We start from the raw sequence: 22,811 nt of genomic DNA, 5'->3' as shown, positions 1-22,811 counted from the left end.
GTCCCAAAAATATATCATAACATTTTCTTAAAAAGATATAGACGATTATTTAATTAGATAAAGAAATAATAAATGATTGTTTTGGCAAGCAGAGACACACCTGCCGATGCCATGGTCACCCACACCTTGTGCCACGTTCAACCTGTGATTCCGGTGGAGCATATCACATATACACACATATGTAGGAGGACTAGAATTTGTGAGACTTTATAATACGTATAAAATGAAACCGTGGGTTATACCAATTAAATTACTACTTTTTAATTCTAATATATAGATTATAAGTTCATAACCCTAGCCCATTCCAATTTTGGGTGGAACAGATCTACAAATTCTTTGATTCCAGTTAGTAAGAGGGATCTTGAACTAAGAAATAGATTCTAGAAGCTAAAAAAGGGTATCCTGAGCAATTTCAATAATCGGGTTCATTGATATTTCTGGTATAGTAGATGCTATCACACATACAATCATACTCAATTCGATGGAATTGTTTGATCTTAAAGGGAATCTTCTATAATTTCGCACGTGAGGGGTTAGGTTTATGGAATTCTATGGGTTCTTGTTCCTATTTTGACTCTTGTATACAAAGCCAGTCTCCCTGGACTCTCTAGCCACGTACACCTCTCTCTTCCATCTTCTTCACAGTTTCACCGCCAAATCATCTACGGCAGGCTTCACTGCCAAACCCATCTCAAAACCCCATTTGGAGCGGGAGAAATATGGGTGCTCTGCCTATGAAGATTCAATATAGTCTTTGAGTATGATTTGTTTTGCGTGCTTGATGGAAAATTAGAAAATGCTGGTTAAGGTAGAAATTGGAATTGAAAAATACAGAAATTTTGAGTTCAAATTGCTCAAATTCTTCTTCCTAATTTTTTGTCATTAATTTCCCATTTCCACTTGAAGTACACAAGTTTCAGATCTTGTGTTATTTTTTTCCGGACCCATACACCACAACACATTCTAAGACAATCCTTACGTGGCTAGCGAGTCGGTAGAGACTTGTGAGCGAGTGTCCGTAGCAAATCTCATATATAAATTATTTAAACAAATAAAAAATTAGCTATCAAAGTAAAGTAGTCTAATTACTACTTACAGATTGAAAGGAATTACTAGGTAAGAACAAAACCATTGAACATACAGATATTTGAAAAGCAACTTCATAGTATAAAGTCGTTCATCATCTATATTATAAAGAGGTGTTCAAAACATGTTCTAAATATTATATCGTCATCCATCAAATCTTTTATAAAGAACACGAGTTATAGGAAAAATAGTAATAATTCAAAATAACCTCAATAAGCATGTTGTCTCATAAAACGTAATCAGTAAATCATGCTTTTCATGTATGCATTACTACTGTTAAAACATGAATTTTTAGAAAGGGTCTACTCACAGATACTTTGATGCCGAAGAGACACGCAAACTAGTAAAGATGAAAACGCCACAGATAATTGCCCCTAAGCACATAAAGTATACAATTAATAAAACTCTACTCAAATGATTTAATTTGGAAAAATGAATGTCAAAAACGGATTCAGGACGTCGAAATTAGCCTATGAGGGGTTCCAGGTGAAACTCGAAAAAGTCAACGCTGACAGTTGATCGGGTCAAAGTCAACGGGTCTGGGCCTAAGGGGCTTGGGTCCAATAGGTTTTAGGGTTTAAAGGGTATTGGGTGAATTGGGCCGAAGGCCCTAGGTGAACAGCCCAAAGGTCTCAATTCAAAAGGTTCAGATTCCAAGGGTTTTGGGTTGGGTTTAAAGCTCATGGGTCGAAGCCCTTTTTGGTCGGGTTAAGAGTTTAGCGGGCTAAGGGCCCTAGTTTCTCGGCCCAAAGGCCTTGGTTGGGCTGCTGGGTTTTGGGGTTAATTGGTTGGGTAACCCGGCCCAAAGGCCTGGGTTGAGGGTGGTTTTCAGGCCACTCTTTGGCTGGTTTCTGGGCTACTTTCAAACGCTCATAACTTATTCATTACTCGACGAAATCAAGTGAAACAAAAATGAAAGTTGTAGTTCTCGACGAGACAAAGAGATTGATACCTCATACGCCGGCCAACTCGCAATGGTTTGACCGGAACATTCCTCGAAAGGGGCGGTGCTAGCTGGAAAATTTGGAAAAGCTCCCCCGAGCTATTTTCTGCGATTGAAATGTATACACAACTTAAAAAAAGCTTCGATCTAACCCTAAAACACATCCCAAGGGTTTTTAGAAACTTACCAATGTTGGAAAATCACGAAACTCGATGGAGAAGATGATGAACAGTACCGGCGAAAGGAAGATAAGGTTTGGGGTGTTCTTTCTTCGAATCTTAGTTCGCAGGGGTGATGGTGTTTAGTTGTTGTTATGTGGTATGATGGTGAGGGAGGTGAGGGTTTGCAGAGAGGGAGGGCACGGATGAGAGGGACAGAGTTAAGGGAGGGTGAGATATATAAGAAATGTATTTTCATTAAATGAAACTGGTTACATTTGGAGTATTTATACACAGCAGCTAATAATATTTAGTTAACAACTAATGTAACTAATTAAGCTATCTTTGGATTAGTTACAATAGAAAACTTAGGGGGCGTTTGTTGCGCCGGACTATCTCGGACTGGATTAGCTTCAAGGACTAAGCTGGACTGGCTTAGACTAGACTAAACTGGACTAACTTAGTGAAGCGTTTGGTGCAGTATTGGACTAAGAAACTGGATAACAACAAATTCTAATATTATTTTATTTAATATATAAATTATTAATATTTTATTATGATCTTATCTTTTTCTCCATCTTTTCCTACCATTTCCGTCCCACTCTTTTCCTCTTCTCTCATCGTCCCACCCTCTCCCTCGTTTTTTCCTCTCAGACCTCTCAATTCATGTCTCTTTCTCATTCCTGGTCAAACTCCTCATTGATTCCAGTCTCTATTTCTCTGTCCTCCCTCCCTCTCTAGCTATGCGTTGAACGGAACCTCACGGCTCCAATTTTCCCGACGAGTTGCAGGTTTCCCGATGTGTTTTTTGGCCAACCCTCATTAAATTGGATGAAGTTAGCACCGCCAAAAAATTCATCACCATCCCTAGACCGAGATCTTAGCTTTGTATGCTCGAATTTGTCATGGATTTGAAGAAGCCCAAACAGGCTGAGACTTCCAGGCTATTTTCCGGCCACATTCGACCACATTTTGGCCTCGATTCAAGTAAAATCGTAATCTTGTCACTCACAGCTTCAATTTGGTATATTTTATATGAAAGTTGGTTGTGAAATGGATCTGAAAGAGAGTCGGGAAGTTAATGATTGATCTAGGTGATCAGCGATGACGAGGAGTCTGTCAGGAGTGGTCGTTGAGCATGACAAGGGCGAGAAATAGAGGATAGTCTTAGCTAGTCCCATGGTTATTGGGGAGTCTCACTAAGACCTCTTAGTGAAGGGTTTTGTCCATGCTAGTCCCCTTTAGTCTCATTAATGTTAGTCCAGCATGGAACAAACACAGTATTGGACTAATAGCTAGTCCAGTCCAGTCCAGTCCAAGTTAGTGAGGGCAAACAAACGCCCCCTTAAAGACTAAGCAATTGATGACTTGGACTCTAGCACTGTTGGCTGTTGGGTTGACTGAGAATAATGTGTGTCTTTAAGATAGAGAGTGACAGAGAGACTGCGAGAGTGAGAGAGATTGCGAGATCGGGAAAAGAGAGAATGGGAGTTGGTGTTTGCCACGTAGCAGCATGAGGCAGAAGAGAAATCGAGATAAAGGGTCCATATTAGATTAGGATAAGGAACCAAAATGTAACTTCCAAAAACGTGTAAATATAGACACTCGTTTGACTACCAGCACAAAATGACGACATCACTACTGTTAAAATTCAAAGTTTCAAATCGTTTTTCATTATTATTTTTTTACCATTTTCGCTTTAACCGACAAGATATGACTTGCCTTTCCGTTATTTTTTGGCGCCTTTTGCTAGTGGGTTCTTTGAAAAAAGAGAATGGGAGTTGGTGTTTGCCACGTAGTAGTGTGAGACAGAAAAGAAATCGAGATAAAGGGTCCGGATTAGATTAGGATAAGGAACCAAAATGTAACTTCCAAAAACGTGTAAATATAGACACTCGTTTGACCACCAGCACAAAATGACGACATCACTACTGTTAAAATTCAAAGTTTCAAATCGTTTTTCATTATTATTTTTTTACCATTTTCTCTTTAACCGACAAGATATGACTTGCCTTTCCGTTATTTTTTGGCGCCTTTTGCTAGTGGGTTTTTTGAAAATAGAGAATGGGAGTTGGTGTTTGCCACGTAGCAGCGTGAGGCAGAAGAGAAATCGAGATAAAGGGTCCGGATTAGATTAGGATAAGGGACCAAAAGGTAACTTCCAAAAACGTGTAAATATAGACACTCGTTTGACCACCGGCACAAAATGACGACATCACTACTGTTAAAATTCAAAGTTTCAAATCGTTTTTCATTATTATTTTTTTCCCCTTTTCGCTTTATCCAACAAGATATGACTTGCCTTTCCTTTATTTTTTGGCACCTTTTGCTGGTGGGTTCTTTGTTCTTTGCTCTTTGCTCTTTGCTAAAGGAAAATAAAGATTTCGGTATCTTTCTGGGATTTACCGATCAATGAGATATGGAAACCGATTCCATTCCAATGATTTTGGTATCTTTTGGACGGAGTTACTGGTATTTTTCGGTTGGATTTGGAATTGTCAGGAATTTTTAGGGAAAAGTGAGAAGTACATGAAAAATGATGGAATTATAATAATAGGGAGATTAAATTTTTTTTTTTTAATAAATTTACAAACCAATTGATGTGGTTGTTGATAATTGAATTATTACTTAATTGTTGATTAACATATTTTGGGCTTTTTGGTATAATAGTTATATTTGTTCTGTGTTCTTTCTTTTTGTTTTCTTTCTGTCTGTTCTTATAACGTACTCCTTATCCAGTGAAGTGTAATTGATGTGTTAGCTTAAATGAAAGGTTTATCTCTTCTCAAAAATGATGAATCCAACATGTTACTCTGATCTTCTGATTGCCCTTCTATTCAATATCTTTTAAATTCAACTGTGAGTTCGAAGTTAAAACTAAGTAGATTTGTTGCATATTCTTCGTGTGAAGATATTCCAAAGAGCCAGAATTCTATTATGCGTGAGAAGCAAAATATATGTGATGAATTTGGATTTTGCAGTCTCTAGATGAGGAGAGGCTCCACGCCTCTTCCTTTGGTTTTGTGGGATTTTAATTTAATTAATTTTTTTGGTCATTTACTTTGCCTCCCTTTTGGTTTATGGTGTGATGTGCATCATTGGTGATGGGCTCCAATGATATCGGATGCTTTAGGATTGAGAGCAAAACATCTAAATTGATTGGTGAATCAAGTATTGGATGCTAGCATCGGCTAAATTCTCTCGATAATTGGTTTAGTTGGTACATATTTGTATAAAATTTTGATAGCAAATGGGTTATATTCTTTCTGTATTTGGTTCACAAAGGGAGGGCAACATTTTTCGGGCTTTGGATATTAAAGACTAAAGATGGTTTTACTTTGCTAATTAGTTTAATTAGTGTGTAGTTTGGTGGGACAGAAGAATCACAGTTGGTAATTTGTTTGGACCTAAAAGTACACTATCGACCCAAGTAATCAAAACCTTTGAATGAGCAGAGTTCTAGATCATCACATGAGTAAAATATCAAGAGGTGTTCGAATGCAATCACATTTGTGATGCCAAGATCTAACCAGGCCTAAGATCACGCATGCCAGAATGCTTTTATTTATTATTCATTATTATCCTTTGGATAAAGGATTTAAACGTGATAATAGGATGCAAATTATATCTCCAAGCAAGTGGTGCGGTTCAAATGGGCTTGGGATTCTTGTCATTGGATTGGAGCAGCATGGGGGTTAATCATAATTGTTAGGATGCATGGTCTTCATGCATGCATAGGTAACTTGCAAAGGGGATGAACTCCAGTAGCAAATTAGATAGGCATCTGCAACGTGTAGGGCATACGGGCATTGAGAAAGGCAAGGTGATTGTTTTGGGAAGTGAATAGAACCGTGTGTGATATTCCAACCAATTCAATAATGGGATAAATGATAAGTCAAAGTTGGAATAAAATGGGATTAGCATGCAGAGTCCCCATTTGTCGTCCAGATTCACATGTGGTTATCATTTTATTGGATAAATTACATCTTATCCTCTCAAATTTAGACACAATATCTTTAAAACATTTCAATTTCATACTTCAATTATCATTTTTTTGCAATTTCATACATCCGTTAATCAAACTGTCAATTTAACCATTAAATGATGACATGACTAAGGCATACATGTTTTGATGACGTGAAAAACAAAAATAATTAAATTTTTAAAAATCAATTTAAAAAGGGTAAATTACATAATACCCCCTCATGTTTGAGGTCTATTATAACCTCATACAACATCTTTAAAACATTTCACCTTCATACATCTCGTACCATTTTATTTCAAAATAAAACCTCCGTTAGATTTTCCATCCATTGGTTCATTAAATGCTAACGTAGCATTAATGGACCCCGTTACACGTTAGCCCACTCCCTCCAAAACTTGCACACGTGGAATTTTATAGTCCACTTGGAGCCACGTGGACTGACAACATGGAAAATTTAAAATTAAAAAGTTTCTTGAATCTCTAACCCACTATTCCCATCCCAGTAACCAACACAACCCCATTATCATCGAGCACACCACCATTCCCAAACCTAGAATCGAGAAGGATGAAGATCTGGTAACCCTAGCCCCGATAATGAAACCCTACTTCCGTCGCGAAACCCTGTCCTAAACCCCTACTTTCATCACTCTCTACCTGTCGATTTTCTATCGGCGTTGTACCCACTACCCATAACAACCCTTAGCCCGTGACCCGCAACCCACAATCCACAACCTAAAACCAACTCCCGATTGCAACGATAAGCAAGTGTTTCGAAGTGAAGGATTCGAAGTCGAAGGCTGAAAATGACCTGGGAAATGAGGGAGGATCCGTTAAATCCATTCCCAACATACAATTAGTGCTTTTTGGTTCCTTTATTTTGTGTTGTTCGATAATGCTTGGATTGTTCGAAAATGGTTGAAGTGTTCGAAAATGTTGGGGATCTAAAATTGTATGTACTTTGTAATTTTGGATCTATATTTCCTAATTTTAAATTGCTTTGTTCGAAAATGGTGGGGAACTAAAAATTGTTTGGTGTTGTCGGTTAATGGAGGACTTTTGTCTTTGTTTAATCATGTTGGAAAAAAGCTTGTGGGTTATGTATGTTTGGCAGTGTTTTGTTTATACCTTTATATGTGCCTTGTGTGTATGATGCTTTATTTATGACTTTATCTATGCCTTTAGCTATGCCTTTATCTGGGACAACACATTGTCATTTGTGGTGTGTCTTTATCTGTGAATTGTTTTGTGGTCCTGGGTCTTGAATTTTAGGTTTCATCACTTTAAAATAGGAATTTTTTATGCAGAAATTGGGGTTTCATTAGTTTATAATAGGGTTTTTTATTCTGTAATTTCAAGGAACAATGAACTATTCACAATCTAAATGTATCACGGTGGACAACTAAGTGAAGACTTCTATGTTGGAGGGAAGGTGGATTTCTTTGACTACTATGACAAAGATTTCATGTCATTGCTTAATGTTGATAATATGGTTGAGGAATTGGGATATGGGAATGTCTTCATGAGTTACCAATATAGGATCCAGGGATGGAAATTCGAAATGGATTGAAGCCTTTGATGACAGATTTGGATGTTCTCAACATGTGTAAATTTGTGCCAAACCACACTCTTATTGATATGTATATTGAGAAGATAACACCTGAAGAATGTGTCTCTCAAAAATGAAGTTTATGAATTCATTTGAATCGGTTACTCAGAGTAAGGTGATTATTGAAGAACATGATGGTGATAAGGATGACCAGTGCCATTTGATAGAGGAAAGGCCAGTGTAAGTGAATAGAGGAAAGGCCAAGCTAGTCATAGAATATCTAGTTAGTGGCCCTGGTGGTGAATGTAGTGTGTCTTCCCAATGTGTGACTCAAGTTATTGAAGAAGTGTTTGATGAAAAGGGTGATAAAGTAGTTGGTGATGGAGTAGTGGGTGAATGAGTGGCTAATGAAAGGGTGGAGGATGAAAGAGTGGCTGATGTAGGTGATGAATGAGCGGAAGAAGAAGATGATAATGACAGTGACTTCATAGAAGAAGAATTTCTTGCTGATGAAGATCACTTATAGTTTATGAAGTTTGTAGATGATCATGTGGATGCACAGGAGGATGCAATGTTGGCTAGCATTAGGGAACAAAATAACCTACAATTTGGGAAGGGATCTTGGCAACAAAAGGAAGAATTTGAAGAAGAGATTGATGTAGATCTTATTGGTGAGCCGGATTACAATTCGGATGGCCTTCACAGTGTGCATGAAGATGAAGACAGTGGTCCAAGCAACAATGAGCACTATCCCGAGTTTAATGAGAAAATTGACATGAAGAACCCACACTTGTCCTTAGGGTTGATATTTAGGGATGCCGCACAGTTCAAAAACGCAGTAGTTATGCACTCTATGATAAATGGGTATGAGGATGTATATTTTCCACGAAATGAGAAGTTCAAGGTTGATGCAACGTGCAAAGAAGGTTGTTCGTGGCTTGTCAAGTATGGGAAGATGTGCAATTCAAACAACATTCAAATAAAGAAGATTTTTTAGATCACCACACATGTGGTTGATTATGGATGAATAGGAATATGAAACAGTTTTGGCTTACTGCGTAGTACTTGGAAAAGATCCAACTTAATCCAACATAACCTGTTGAGTCTTTTATGGACACCATTGAAGCTTAATGGAAACACGGTTGCTCTAAGATGAAAGCTTATAGGGCTATAGTTGCTGCTATGAAGATTATAGAGGGTAAGCATGCTGAGCAATACTCAAGATTGTGGGATTTTGTCGAGGAAATTAAAAAGACAAATCCGGGGAGCACTGTGAAGATAAAGTTGGATGAATTAAGGTTTCAAATGATGTATGTGTGTTTGGGTGCATGCAAGGAAGGTTTCAAGCATGGCTGCAGAGCTTTGATTGGTTTAGATAGTTATCATTTGAAGTCTCAGCAAGGGGGTCAATTATTGGTTGCTGTGGGGATAGATCCCAATGATAAAACTTGGGTGATAGCTTATGCAGTTGTCGAGATGAAGAACAAAAATTCCTGGATTTGGTTCTTGGAGATTCTGGTCGAGGATATTGGGATTATAAATCAACATCGTTGGACATTCATTAGTGACAAGCAGAAGGGTTTAATTCCTGCATTCTTGGCGATTCTTCCCGATTATCACCACAGGTTTTATTTACGGCATTTGTACACAAACTATAAAGAACAGTTTAAGGGTAAGGCATTGAAGGATGCTTTATAGGTTGTTGCCAAAACCACTACAATTCCACACTTTAGAAAAGCCATGAAGGAGCTTAGATTGTTGAGTGAAGATGCATATGATTGGCTCATGAAAAGACATGCCATTCACTAGAGTAAGTCTCATTTTCAAATGCATACCAAGTGTGAAATGTTGCTCAACAACTTGTGTGAAAGTTTCAATGTCGTGATAGTGAAGGCAAGGTTGAAACCAATTGTAACCATGTTTCAAATCATTCATACCATGTTGATGAGAATGATTCAAATAAGAAGAGACATTGTGCTAAGACAACCTGGAGATTTGTGCCCCAAGATTAAGAAGAAGTTGGAGGTTGCAAAAATAAAGAGTGGTCAATGCATTGCTCAATAGTCTGGAGGGACTAAATTACAAGTGGATGCTGAAGGAGGTGACTAATTTGTTGTTGACTTGACTGAACGTACATGTTCATGTTGGGGATTTGACCTCATTGGTCTTCTATGCAGCCATGCCATTACAGTCATTAATTACAAGAAGGATAAGCTAGAATACTATGTGGATGTTTGTTATTCCAATGTCATATACTTGGAAACATATGGACACTTGATCCAGCCAATGAATGGGATGTCAATGTGGAAGGTCACTGAAAATCCACTTATCCAACCTCCTCTATATACTAGACAACATGGAAGACTTAAGAAGAAGAGAAACAAAGAGGCTGCAGAAAATGAGAAAGAAGCTAATCCTTCACAAAATGAGGCCACTAACAGAAGTGGAGATATTCCACAGCCACAATAGCTCTCAAGAAAAGGCCAAGGGACCATCAAATGTGGAATATGTAACAAAGAGGGCCACAATACCAGGACTCATCACAGGCATCTTCCTATAAGACAAGAGGTGACATATAACCTTGTACAAAGGTAAATGATTTCTAAGTTGATTTAACACTTCATTAATCCTGAAATCTTTAATTTGTTTTAGGCATCAAGTTCTGCACATGGAGCATCTAATAATCCAGGTGGTGTACTAAGGACGAGGGGAAAGAAACCTAAGGTAAACACTGTTTCACTTGTTTTATTTAGTTAGGGTTTGTAAATGAATTTGTGGCCTATATTGTGATAACTTAGGGATTCTTTTGTATGCATTAGATGTGGATATTCTTTAATGATAACTTGTGGCCTATATTATTGTTGATTTGGATATTGTTGTACTGAACATTGGATGTAGGCATAAAGCACAGTTGGATGAGGTAATTCAGAGGTTCAAACAGATGGAGGAATGAAGAAGAGAAAGACAAGGCAACCAAGAAAGTGAAAAGTGTTACCTTACAAAAACAAACTGGGTTTTTTTATGTTGGAATTTTTTGCTAATGGCTGGAATTTTTTGTGAATGTTGGCAGCAGCTAGGAACCGTTTTTTTGGTTAGCTAGGAACTGTTATTTTGCTCCCAATTGGATTTGTAGCTTATTAGGAACTGTTATTTTGCTATTGGCTGGATATCCTTTTGAGAACATGCTAGCTTGTTAGGGTTTTTTTATTGTTATTTCCAGTTGAACCCCTATATGTTAGCTTTGGTTGCCAATATATGGAACATGCTTGTTATTTGGTTACCGAAAGTGAATATATTGCTACTTTAGTTGCCTATTTGGATATTGGAATACATTTTTGCCTATTCATTGATTACTAGGTTCAATTATGTGGGAATATGCATTTCTGCATTTTGGATTGCATCTGATGCAAATGTTCATAATTTAGCGTCCAAAACCCATAAAGAAAATTGAGGGGAAAATTTTGAAATTTGAAATTTTGGCCACGTGGCACTCTTTGCTGAGTTGGCATGACGTGGCAAATGGATATACACGTGTGCAAGTTTTGGAGGGAGTAGGCTAACGTGTAACGAGGTCCACTAATGCCATGTTAGCATTTAACAGACCAATAGATGGAAAATCTAACGGAGGTATTATTTTGAAATAAAGTAGTATATGAGGTATGAAAGTGAAATGTTTTAAAGATGTTGTATGGGGTTATAATAGACCTCAAACCTAAGAAGGTATTATGTAATTTACCCATTTAAAAATAAAACAAAATTAAAAATTACAAGGGCCCACCACCTTTTTCTCCACGGAGAGAGATGGCAATGACATTCACCCACTTTGACCTGCTCTTGCAGAATGACCTGCTCCATGGATAGGGTCTGAATCTTGCTCTTTGACAATGCGTAGAGGTTTGAAACAGCTTTTCTTTCTCTCTATCTTTGCTTAGGAATAGCCTACACATAAGAAAATAGTCTTCTAAACAGAACCCAAATGAAGAAATGGGGTCAAATCCCTGATTGGAAACAACTAGGCATGTCTCATCGCCTTGGATCCCTCTGAATTTTCAGGGTAAAGGGTTCTCCATTCCCGTCATCCGCCCACGAAATTCACAGGAATTTTAATTTGGGGAAAGTTATATGCTTCACTTTCATCAAATTCTTGATGGTGGTGAGAGTGTTGAGAGCGACGGTGCTCTTGTCGGGGTCCGCGTTGCTTCTAACCTCAGTAGAGTTGTCTCTTCAGGTTTCACTTCGCTCTCGGAATTGGAATCTTTTGAAGTCTTGACAAAAAAATTCATCGTCTTCTTCACTTGCACGATTCACCTAGTTTGTACACTGACGGTTCTCCGAAAAAACTCAGATCTTCGGTTTTCGTCGATCACACCGCAACTTCATTCCCTACCTTCTCTGTCGATGGTCTTTGTAAACTCATATACCCTTCCATCGACATCGTCTTACGTATGTGCGCACATGGTGGAATTGAAGTCGCGCTCCCCTTGGAGAGAGAGCGAGAAAAGATGAGAAGATCGCGATCGCTGTGAGGAGAGAGAGGGTAGCCCACTGAAATGGAAGATGAGATAGAGAAATACTATCCCTACTCGGACCAAGACATAAATTTTACTTGTTCAAATAACAATTAAGTTGAAACAGGTTTAAGAACAACAAATCTTTTTATGATAAAGAGATTCATTTTGCAAGTCCTTTTTCTGTGAAACAAAGCCAAGCCTTTTTCGCCTTCCATCTCGTAGTTCCCTGCTTGAGACTGCTTTTTCGCCTTCCATCTCGTAGTTCCCAGTCGGTTCACCAAGCCCCGACCCAACATCACAGGTTCTCCAGGTCCAAAGTGATCCAGTGTCCAACTACCAACTCCTCCCGGAATTACGTTATCGAAGCCGAGCCAAGAATGGCAGTTAGATTTGCAATTTTTAATTTTGTATTAATTTTGTTTGATTTTTAAATTGATTTTTAAAATTTTAATTATTTTTAATTTCCACCTCATAAAAAACATGTAGGCCTTATATTTTCCACGTCAACATTTGGCTAACGGATGTATGAAATTGCAATTAAATGATAATTAAGGTATGAAATTGAAATGTTTTAAAGATGTATAAGGTTGCAATTGCACTCAAATCTGAGAAGGTAAAATGTAATTTATCATATTTTATTTCTCAGAATATTCCATTCTAGAGTATTCCGGTGCAATTGAAATGTTTTGTTTGTCATCCAGGCCGCGCCAAGCAAGTACCTTAGCTCTATAAATACAAAGCGGCACGCAATGTGAAAGGTCCCACCAAAATCAACACACAATTGCCCGGGCAAACAACATCTCAAAGACCTTGAGATTTTTATTTTCTTTTTTTTTGCCAACACATCTTCAGTTTGGATAAATAGCATTATGGAGGCAACTGGTGATATCTTCAGTTTGAATAAATAGCATTGGAGCTGTAGAATCAGCCGACCGAGGAGCACCTAGTTTGGATAAAGAGCACTGCTTCGAGACCGACTGGTTATTTATCCAAGTTTCGGTTAACAAGGATTTGTGAGACCTTGTTGGAAGCGATTATCTCATCAGCCTTCTCGGCGAAGTGAGGTGTTACCAGGCTTGGCACATAGAAAGCTAAGTTTATTTTATGATTGGATACTCGCTAGTACATTTTAGAGCTCGGCATTCAGACGACCGAACCACGTTTACAATCAAGACACTTATCTCTTTTGAGTATTTGTGTCTATACAGTCTGATACTGGTTCGGTGTACTTCTATTTGCACAAATATAATTACTGAGACCGAACCCGACGTCAAAGATTCGTGAACTTCGTAGAACTAACAGTCTTGTCTTCAGGCTCTAGAACCCAGAAGCCGAGACAAGTTCTTTCCTCGACCACAATCGCAAGATGCAGAAGTCAGTATTGCGTCCAACACCACACCAACATTCATTTTTACTCCCTCGGTTGAACTTGTCCGATTAGTTGGCACACCTCGCATTCAACCGAATGACGTAGTTAGCTTATTAGTTACTCGGCCTGCATGTCATGTAGGCTAGATAGTTTTTAGAGTCAATAGTACTATAGTCGACAGTGGATCTTTGCACGATGGACATCTTGCTTGATGGGTTGTGCTTTTACCAATCCTAATGGTATTATACTTGGATCATGCTGTCTTTTACCTATATACGCAAGAATGTGGTTCAAATTCACTCTGCCGATAATTGAACCTAAAATCTCACTTACAAGTGAACAAAAATACCACTTGACCGTAATACTAAATGACAAACTATTTACACAGATTATTTTCTATTTTTATCTTTATTCATTTCCCAATGATTAAATTCTTAACGTATATCACGAGAGAAGCCTCTAAAAATTGGGGTCTTTCCCCAAGTTAATCTAAAGAAGAGACTAGTTTATAGTCTAGAATATTCATGAATCAAATATGAATACTACTTATTCGATGTATTTTATCAAACGAGTCCTAAAGAAAAGACCTACACTAAAACGAATTCCTTGCAAGGAGTTGAAGACTTCAACCTAAACCATATTTCATTTGGAATAATTACATATGCACAAAATATACGATTTACCGAAATAATTAAATTAACATGTTACTCAAAGATAATGATGTAGTACCTTTGCAATAACAATCCATCGAACCAATTACACGTCTAATTTTAGGCAAGGTTCTAGAAAACGCTAGGCGCTAGTCAGGTGGCGGGCTGATACCTATCGTCTAGGCGGGATCTAGGCGGGTGCCTAGGCAGATTTAGGTAAATTTCTTATATATTTTATGAATTAATTAAATTTACTATATCAAATGTAAATAATTATTAACTATTATTGTAGTACCTTTACAATAACAATCCATCGAACCAATTACACGTCGAATTTTAGGCAAGGTTCTAAAAAACGCTAGGCGCTAGTCAGGTGGCGGGCTGATACCTAGCGTCTAGGCGGGATCTAGGCGGGTGCCTAGGCGGATTTAGGTAAATTTCTTATATATTTTATGAATTAATTAAATTTACTATATCAAATGTAAATAATTATTAACTAATATTTTATTTCTTATAGAAGAACATACATATGTGAATGTTTTTTGTACATATATAATATGCTTGCCTGGGAAAAAAAAAAACAAAATATTATCTAAATAATTTATAATTTATATAACATACATACATATATATATATATATATATATATATATATATAAAATACATATCCCAAACTTTTAAAAATATAAAAAACCCACGTAGTGGGTGGTCTTCATTATTAAAACCATTAGCACCTCACCTTTTTCACATCACTCGTCCACCACCTTGGGTGGTTTTCATAATTAAAACCATCACTGTCCATGGTTTTGATAATTAAAACCATCAGCTTTTCCTTGGATTTGAGATCCCAGTCCTCACCATCACATATTGAAATGTTTCAGTCTCTCTCTTTCTCTCTTCGCACTCTCTCTTCCCTCATCTTCACAGATGAGCTGTAGAACAGACCATATATTGAAATGTTTAATTGTCTCTCTCTCAGTCTCTTTTTGCACTCTATCTTCCCTCATCTTCACAGAGACAAGTTGCAGAAATTCACCGGTAATCTTTCTTTCTCTATCTCTTCGCACTCTCTCTTCCCTCATCTTCACAGAGACGAGCTGCAAGAATTTGTCGGGGCTCTGCTGCTATGTACGAGATCGGAAGTTGTAGATCTGTTGCGAAAGTTGTAGCAAGTTTGGGATTTGCAGTGAGATTCAAATTGCCTAGACTGATGCATAGCCAGCCTTAGGCGCCTAGCGAGCGCCTAGGCGGCCGCCTAAGTCCTCCCCGCCTAACTGAACGTTTTGGTCTAAATCGGGTCGAAGCTCTGCCGCCCATCACCTAGGTGGTCACTTAGGCCGATTTTTTAAACACTGATTTTAGGATCCCACATAAACAGATATAGTAAGAAATATAACATACTGAAGTACATTTACAACCAAGGTCCCACATTCCTGTTAATATATTCCTTTTCCGTAACTAGAAACCATAATTCTAACGAGGAGCGGGAATTGCATCCAAGCAAATAAAGTGACTGGAACACTTGATAGAAGTATGACCAAAATCACAATCCAAGACTGTCTATGAACTATAATTAGAACGGCAGCAGAAAACAAAAATCATCATGGTTGCAATAGCCAAAAAAAGAGTAGCAAGACCAATTATCATCTTTGTGGGTAAGGACTTCAAGAAATCGTCTTCTGCATAACGTGATGTGAGAATTCCGAGAAATGTTAACGTTGTTGTTGTTGAAGAAAAGAGTGATATAACATCTGAAACTATAAACAATATAAACAATTTTTCATTGATGAATACGGGAAAGCCGGTATCTCCATTTCCCCCAAGAACTATGATTACTGAACCAAACATGATGGTAATAATAAGGGCACCTACAACTGTCTAAGAAGTTGCCGTCTCTTTCATCCATTTTCCACCCTCATTTAGCAATTCACTATGATTCTTTGTGAATAGTTCCCTTGGTGTCAAACGATCACTCCTGTTCAGACTCTCAACAGCCTTAGGAGGTACAATCGCCTCTACTTCCTACATTGCATTGAACGAATGAGGATCCTCTCTGGATCCCTTAATCACGTATGTTCATCGTACACCGGCCAGTTTTCGTCAGATATTGTTTATATTTAATTTTGAATTAAAAAATTTACAATGATTTCTGACAACATGATGTACGATGAACGGACATGATTGGAGGATCCCCGGGATTCTCACAAAGAGGATCCGAACAGGATTCTCATTCGCATTGAACAAACAAGTACTGACATATGAGAGTATAAAATATAATTTTCTGTAATCTTTATTATATTAGGATTAACTACATTTTACATTCCATGATTTGGACATGGTATTCAAAATTGGTCACGATGCTTCAATTTTAAAATTTTAAGCATTAAGGCTTGAAGGTTGTGTTAATTTTACAACTTCTGTTAGGTTGACCATCTACTTACAATAATACGAGAAACTTTTTAGGAAAACAAACTAAGATTGAAACCTGGTAAGTGGACAAAGGGACTTGTAACTTAGTAGAGCATGCACCCTAGGTTCCGAGTCCAATTCTTCCCTCCCCCAATAATGTTTGAATAAACAATAAAAAACTATTTAGCAGACTAATAGTTGATATATACTGGATTTGGATGATTATTTCAAAAAGGAAAAACAAATCGAGAACCTCCCGAAGACTTAATTTGATTTTTTCAGTTTATATTGTCAGAAGAATTATGTCGAGTGAGAAATTCTAACCTTGTACCATTGCAGTTCACGCTGCATCTGCAATGCTGCACATGGAATACGATTAAGTTGTGCAGATGGGGACAACAACCCAGCCATATGTAGCTTCTTATTATTATTGCAATCAAGAATTGCCATCAAATCTTTCGTAGATATCCCATATATAAGGTTATAAATCTTTTCTTGACGACATTCGATGGCAAAGTCAAATATGCTCCTTGTCATATCATTTGTTGCCCACATAAATTCAGGATTTTCTTTACATATATGAGTAATAAGCTCCACATTCCCCTTCCTAACAGCAAGGAAGATTGCCGAACGCACAGAGCAAAAACTCATTTGTTGCATATCCCAATTTTTATTTACCTCTTCGCACATGAGCTTTAGAAATGCAAGTGAGTGGACATGGACAATCGTCATTTGATATATGCGTTTGATTCCTAAGTTGACATTTAAAACCCAATGTTTAGGACATAAACTGCCTTGGAATAATTGATTTGAATTCAAATTTACAATAAATGAAATTGTTACTAACATACCAAGTATCTCAACGATTTTCGAAACAAGCCCGCCCTTTTGTTTTTTGTTTTGATTGAGAAACAAGCCCTTCCACTAAACCTCCGACTGCAATGGAAAAAATATTGGTGAAACTTATGGTGCCTGTCGTGAGATGTACGACCGACTTAATGGAACTTGCACAATGGAAATCCAATGTTTGTAGACCAAGAAGGGTTTCATAATCCTAGAGGTGCCACTTTGACCAACAATTGACTTTTTTTGCCAACATGCCTCAATCCTACTCCAGAATACCATTAAATATGACAATCGTTGGACTTCAATGGCCATTAGGCCTCCGGTTAAAATACAATAACGAGAAATGATGAGAGTCGGCAAGGGGAAAAGGGGGAAAAAGGAAACTTTTTAGGGTTAAGGTTCTGCCCAATTACTTCAATTAATATTGCATTTAGGTGGTTTCTTGAATTTTTCTTTCCTCTAACTGGAGCTAAGTTACACGTGCAGTAGGAAATTAGGGCTTGAGGGTGAATTGAGTGTTTGCTGTTTTGAGATACTTGGAAGTAGCAATCATGATTAGTTCAAAATAGGTGATTTTTGTCGCGTGAAAAAGGAAGATGGGGATATGTAGAGGCTGAGGACATTCCCAAGAAATCAATCATGTTTGGTGACATCGAATTTTGATGGCTGCGGTAAGGTGGGTGTTTCCCCAGGATGGGTGTGCAAGGTAAGTGTTCCCTATCTAATGGGGCTTATTACAACAATGTTAATTATGGTGCTAAAGGGAAGCTAAAGGGTTGCTATTACTTGTTTGGGTTTTCGATACCTTCCGTGAATGGTGACATATTTATGTTGGTCATGTCTCTTCAAAGCGCCTCATCAGTGGCTTCGTTGCACTCGAAGTCGCTCAATCGTTCTGTCAGGAGCCTCTCTACTTTTTCCTGAATTTGCCTTTGTTGGGGTAGCGGAGCTTTCAGTTGCCCTCAGTCGTGACATGCTGGTCTAGACTACTTTTCTATGTGCTTGGCTCGTCTATGCTGCGATTGCGGTGCATGTGGTACGTTCCTAGCAAGCAAGCGGGTTATTCACAGGCTGCCGGTTGAACTTGAGTCGATTGAGTGACTGCTTCTCTTCGTCTGTCGTGTTGCCTACTCCGATATGATGTGGATGATGCTCCTTGCGGGCCTAGTCGCGAATGAACACTTCACCTGGAAGGTTGCTCATGTTAATTATCGGAGTGTGGCCCCAACCATGAATGTATGCTCGTTTGTGGACTAACCGAGAGCTCACATTCCTCTACACGATAAGAGGAGAGTATACGCTATCTCGGGGGTCCAGTTGGGGAGTATACACTGCCAGAGCGCTTAGTTTGTGGCTGGTCGATGAGCTGTTTACCAGGATGCTGCTGGAAAGGTTCGTCGTCTGCCCTTGTCCTACATCGGGACACCTCATCTGGGGTACGCTGCAAGGGCTGATTAACCAAGGTCGTTTGCGGCGTGAGGGCGCTTGTTAACTCTTTGACTTGTTGAGACAAGTGTTTTTCGCCATTTGAGGTGGAAGAGCTTGGACTGTGTGTGTCTCTTTAAGTGGTGTAGAATCTAGATGCAAAATTTTGAGCTTCAATGAGCCAAATCTGCATAAAAACAAAAAAAACAAAAAAAAAAAAAAAAAAAAAACACCAACAATGGGTCCGAAACGGGTCCGAAATGTCAAAAAATGGTTTGAAATAGCAAAAAAGAGGCTTGTATGGGTGCAAGGAGTCACGGATCTAAGTCATGAGAGTGCGAGCACGGATCCGGGTCAACTTGACCCATGTTGACTGCGGTTGGGCTAGGCTTGCGCAAATTGGGTTTAAGCCTAGGGAGGAGGGCTTTGGCCGAAGAATCTCTAATGCCAAAGTTAGAATTCTAAAAAGAATGTGTATAGGAGTTTGTGGATAGCAAATGAATTCGCTTTTTTGTGGGATAATAAAGCTATTTATAGGGGAGTGGCCGACCTTATGTGGAGAATAGTGACCGGCCATATATGGTGTAATTGGGTGAATAATTGCAACATATTATGTGAAATAATATCTTTCAATTAACATGGCAATTAATCCTAAATTAAATAGGAAATTGGGAGTTACCTTTTGAATAAGGATTTGATGAGTAGGGATTTGAATAAATATCATTTTGATCACCTTTGATTCTTACTTGATTGAGCCGTTATTATCCGTTGCATGTGCGTAGGAATCCTGTTGTGCCTCTAAGGTAATTTTATATTTTTTGCCAAAAAATTCATGTATCACCTCTATAATTTTTTTGATTATTTTTTACTTCACAAATTTGGCATGGGACCTGGTTGACCTGGCCTTGTCCTTATTTTTCTGGGAGAGTATACATTATCTGACTTCAAGAGCATAAGAAAGTTAAAGAATTAAAATTCAAAGAAGATTAAGAAAAAAATTGAAAGGTTGTGTACTGGCCGACCAGGGCCTGCATGAAACCACATTACCAATTAAAGACAAAATTGAAAGGCATGTATTCATTCAAATTGGTACAAATTGATACAAGAATGAAAATTCAAGTAAGACTAAGACTCTAACTCATGATCAAAGACATGTTGGCATTGGAAAAAAAAAATACAGTATATTAGAAGTATTAGGATTTCTAACCGAAATTAAATCATACCTAAGAAATTAGGCGCGACTTCACCTTCACCTCTTCTCTTAACCATTGACGTTGTTTTACAGGTTTAGTTTCAGTCTTCACGTTCAAGTTTCTTTTTTTTTTATTTCTCTGTAAAATCTAATTTTAGTTAAACCCTAAATTATACTAGATGTCCATTGAATAATATGTAATTTGGATTGAAATGACGAATTTGACCCTTCATGTGATAGTCACGTATGTTTATTTAACAAAAGACTAACGGAAATTTGGATTTGGATCTTAATTGCTAACAAGGTCCACCACGAGGTTTTAATTAAAAGCTTTTTCACCATGACGTTCACATCGAAAGTGGCGTGTCAACACAGGGATCATGAAAAAAATTTGGCCATCTGTTAATTATTAGCATGCGAGCTGCACATATTAGGATAAAACGGAACTCTTCATTAATTGTTAGCATGTGGGGCTACAAGTGAGGCTAACTTTATCTTTTTAGTCTCATATGTGAGACTCATGTGATAACAATTAACGGAGATGATGAAATTTTTAATTTTGGGTCTAAATCCTAACAGACTTTACCACAGGGGCGTAAATTCTAATTTTTTTAACCACAATGGCTATCTTCCAACTACGTTGTCACAACGGACTAATAATCCAATTAAGCCATTTGAGAAATGATGGACAAGAAATGTACTTGCCCAATACCAAATTCCAGTCAATGGCTTTTAAGTGAGATAGTGCAATGTACAATTGATATTGAAAGGAAAGAAGAAAGAATTAAAAAAAATGGACAAGGTGATTACATGAGGCGGTGGAGATATCTTAGGAAAGAATCTCAAATCGATTTGATTGGAACTCCTATTTTTTAGCAAACTTGGACGGGAGGCACAAATATTAAAGGGAAGATATGAGCAACAGAGAAGTACTTCTTCTGGCATGGTACAGGGCAGTGGGAGAGCATCAGCAATTTGGTTTCTCTTTTCCTGTTTTATTTTATGCAAATTTGCAAATTTCCTTTGCAAATTTCCTTTCCTGTCTTATTTTATACTATGAATTCTTTGTTCATGGGGTTCTAAACTCTTAGCTAAGGCTAAGAGGAAGCCCTAATTATGATTACTCTGGTCTTATAATTGTTCAATCCATGGATTTCAGATTGATGATTAATTTTCATTCACGAGTTGAATTGCAATTTTGATATTTGGTACCATTGAGGCTTTCTACAATGCAAACTTGGGGATAACAAAAAAAATGGAGTTTTAACGAAACATTCTTGGTACTGTTCATTTTTAATAAAAAACCACATTTTTACCTTTCCCTAGTACTATTCACTACACCTTTATTTGTCATTTTTCATTAAAATTAAAGTTTTTTTGGATTTCTCGTTAGTTTTCTTCAAAAAAAAAAAAAAAAAAAAAAACCAATCCCAGATTTCATGTACCTTTTATTCTTCAACTTGTTTGTATTCCTGTTTTGTTAGGCCAATTGATATGTTATGCTACCAGTTTGATCTCAATTTAATATTCCTGCCTAATTTCGAACTTCATACTGTAGCTTTTATGATCGTTCATCCCCAATCTACACCCAACCTCGGTATTTACCTCCATCCAAAATGCTTGATGTTGATATCACAGATAGTCTGAGGGATGTGTAATAAAGGTAAGCTCTTTGTGGAAAAATTCAGCATTTTGCTAAATTGTTCCAATATGATGCCATATCCTAGTCCCGTGTTCTCTTCAATTTCAAAAAAAACTTGCATCTTTTTAGGAATTGGCTCGTCAAAGATATTTTGTTTAGGATTGTATTAGGGAAATTAAGGGTGGACCGATTCTTCTCCTGCAACAACTAGGAAATAATCAAAGTTTCCTCGTACAAATGGATTAGGAATCCTAAAAGCCTAATTGGAATAGGAAAGAAAGTTTACTTTCTTATTCCATATAGAATAGGAAACTTAATCCTTACATAGGCATGGTGCGACAAGGCTAGGGAATTAAAAGAGAAAAGCCAGAGACAGTCGAGAGAGACAAAGAGGAATTAGTTTTAGGGTTTTGCATTGTAACTCTATTATTAATCAAAGAAGTCGTGATTTCTCTACCCAGGAAAATCACAGCTGGCCATATGCAAAAGTTCTTCTGAACTAGTATAAATCTTGTATGTTTCTAGTTATTCTTTAATTTGCTAAGTTTAGTCAATTGTTGGATATATCAAAGAGCAAGATCCAGAGGGAGTCAAATTTATGACAATTGGTACTCGAGAGCTTGGTTCAACGTGTTTTGTAATGTCAAAATGAAAGGCGACCGCGTACCTAGGACCTAAAACCTTTTGATGGCAAAGATGACTTCACGGACTGGCAAAGGATGATGAAGAATGTATTGATAGAGCATGATTTGGTTGATGCACTCATTGGTGAGAAGTCTACGACCATTGCTTGGACCAAGGTTCTTAAAAAGGCCAAGACCTCCATCGAGATCCATCTCATAAGATTAGTTAGGTCCCACATCACAGAAAAGATGACTACTAAGGAAGCATGTGACAAGTTGGAGAATATTTATATGGGTAAACCGTGTCCAATAAACTATTTTTCAAGGATGAACTATTTGGGCTTTGATTGGAAGAGGGAGGTGATATTGCAGGTTCCAGAATTGTATAGCCAATCTTCAGAAGGTCAAAGAAACATACAAAGATGA

The 22,811-nt window shown here is 37.7% G+C and overlaps 1 protein-coding gene and 1 long non-coding RNA gene across 2 annotated transcripts; one reads left to right on the top strand and one right to left on the bottom strand.

Moving 5' to 3' along the window:
* Positions 1-108: 108 nt before the first annotated feature.
* On the bottom strand, positions 109-2,538 carry LOC137707553 (uncharacterized). Its single transcript, XR_011064715.1, has 3 exons — positions 2,217-2,538; positions 2,039-2,135; positions 109-1,460 (listed from the first exon to the last, which is right to left on the bottom strand). It is a non-coding gene; the product is annotated as an uncharacterized lncRNA (long non-coding RNA).
* Positions 2,539-8,870: 6,332 nt separating this feature from the next.
* On the top strand, positions 8,871-10,187 carry LOC137709129 (uncharacterized). The gene is made up of 2 exons (XM_068448254.1): positions 8,871-9,343; positions 9,896-10,187. Exons 1-2 carry the CDS (start codon positions 8,871-8,873, stop codon positions 10,185-10,187), a joined length of 765 nt encoding a protein of 254 aa, XP_068304355.1.
* The last annotated feature ends 12,624 nt before the right edge of the window (positions 10,188-22,811 follow it).

Source organism: Pyrus communis, chromosome 11 (assembly GCF_963583255.1).
Source record: "Pyrus communis chromosome 11, drPyrComm1.1, whole genome shotgun sequence".
In the NCBI taxonomy this organism is placed as follows: Eukaryota; Viridiplantae; Streptophyta; class Magnoliopsida; order Rosales; family Rosaceae; genus Pyrus; species Pyrus communis.
The sequence above is the reverse complement of the archived record's forward strand: the minus strand, read 5'-3'. Positions and strand labels throughout refer to the sequence as shown.

Coding starts and splice junctions, on each gene's coding strand:
- LOC137709129 (XM_068448254.1), top strand. CDS start 8,871: ATGAAAGCTTATAGGGCTATAGTTGCTGCTATGAAGATTATAGAGGGT. Junction 9,344..9,895: donor CTTCCCGATTATCACCACAG/GTTTTATTTACG, acceptor TCTTCTATGCAG/CCATGCCATTACAGTCATTA.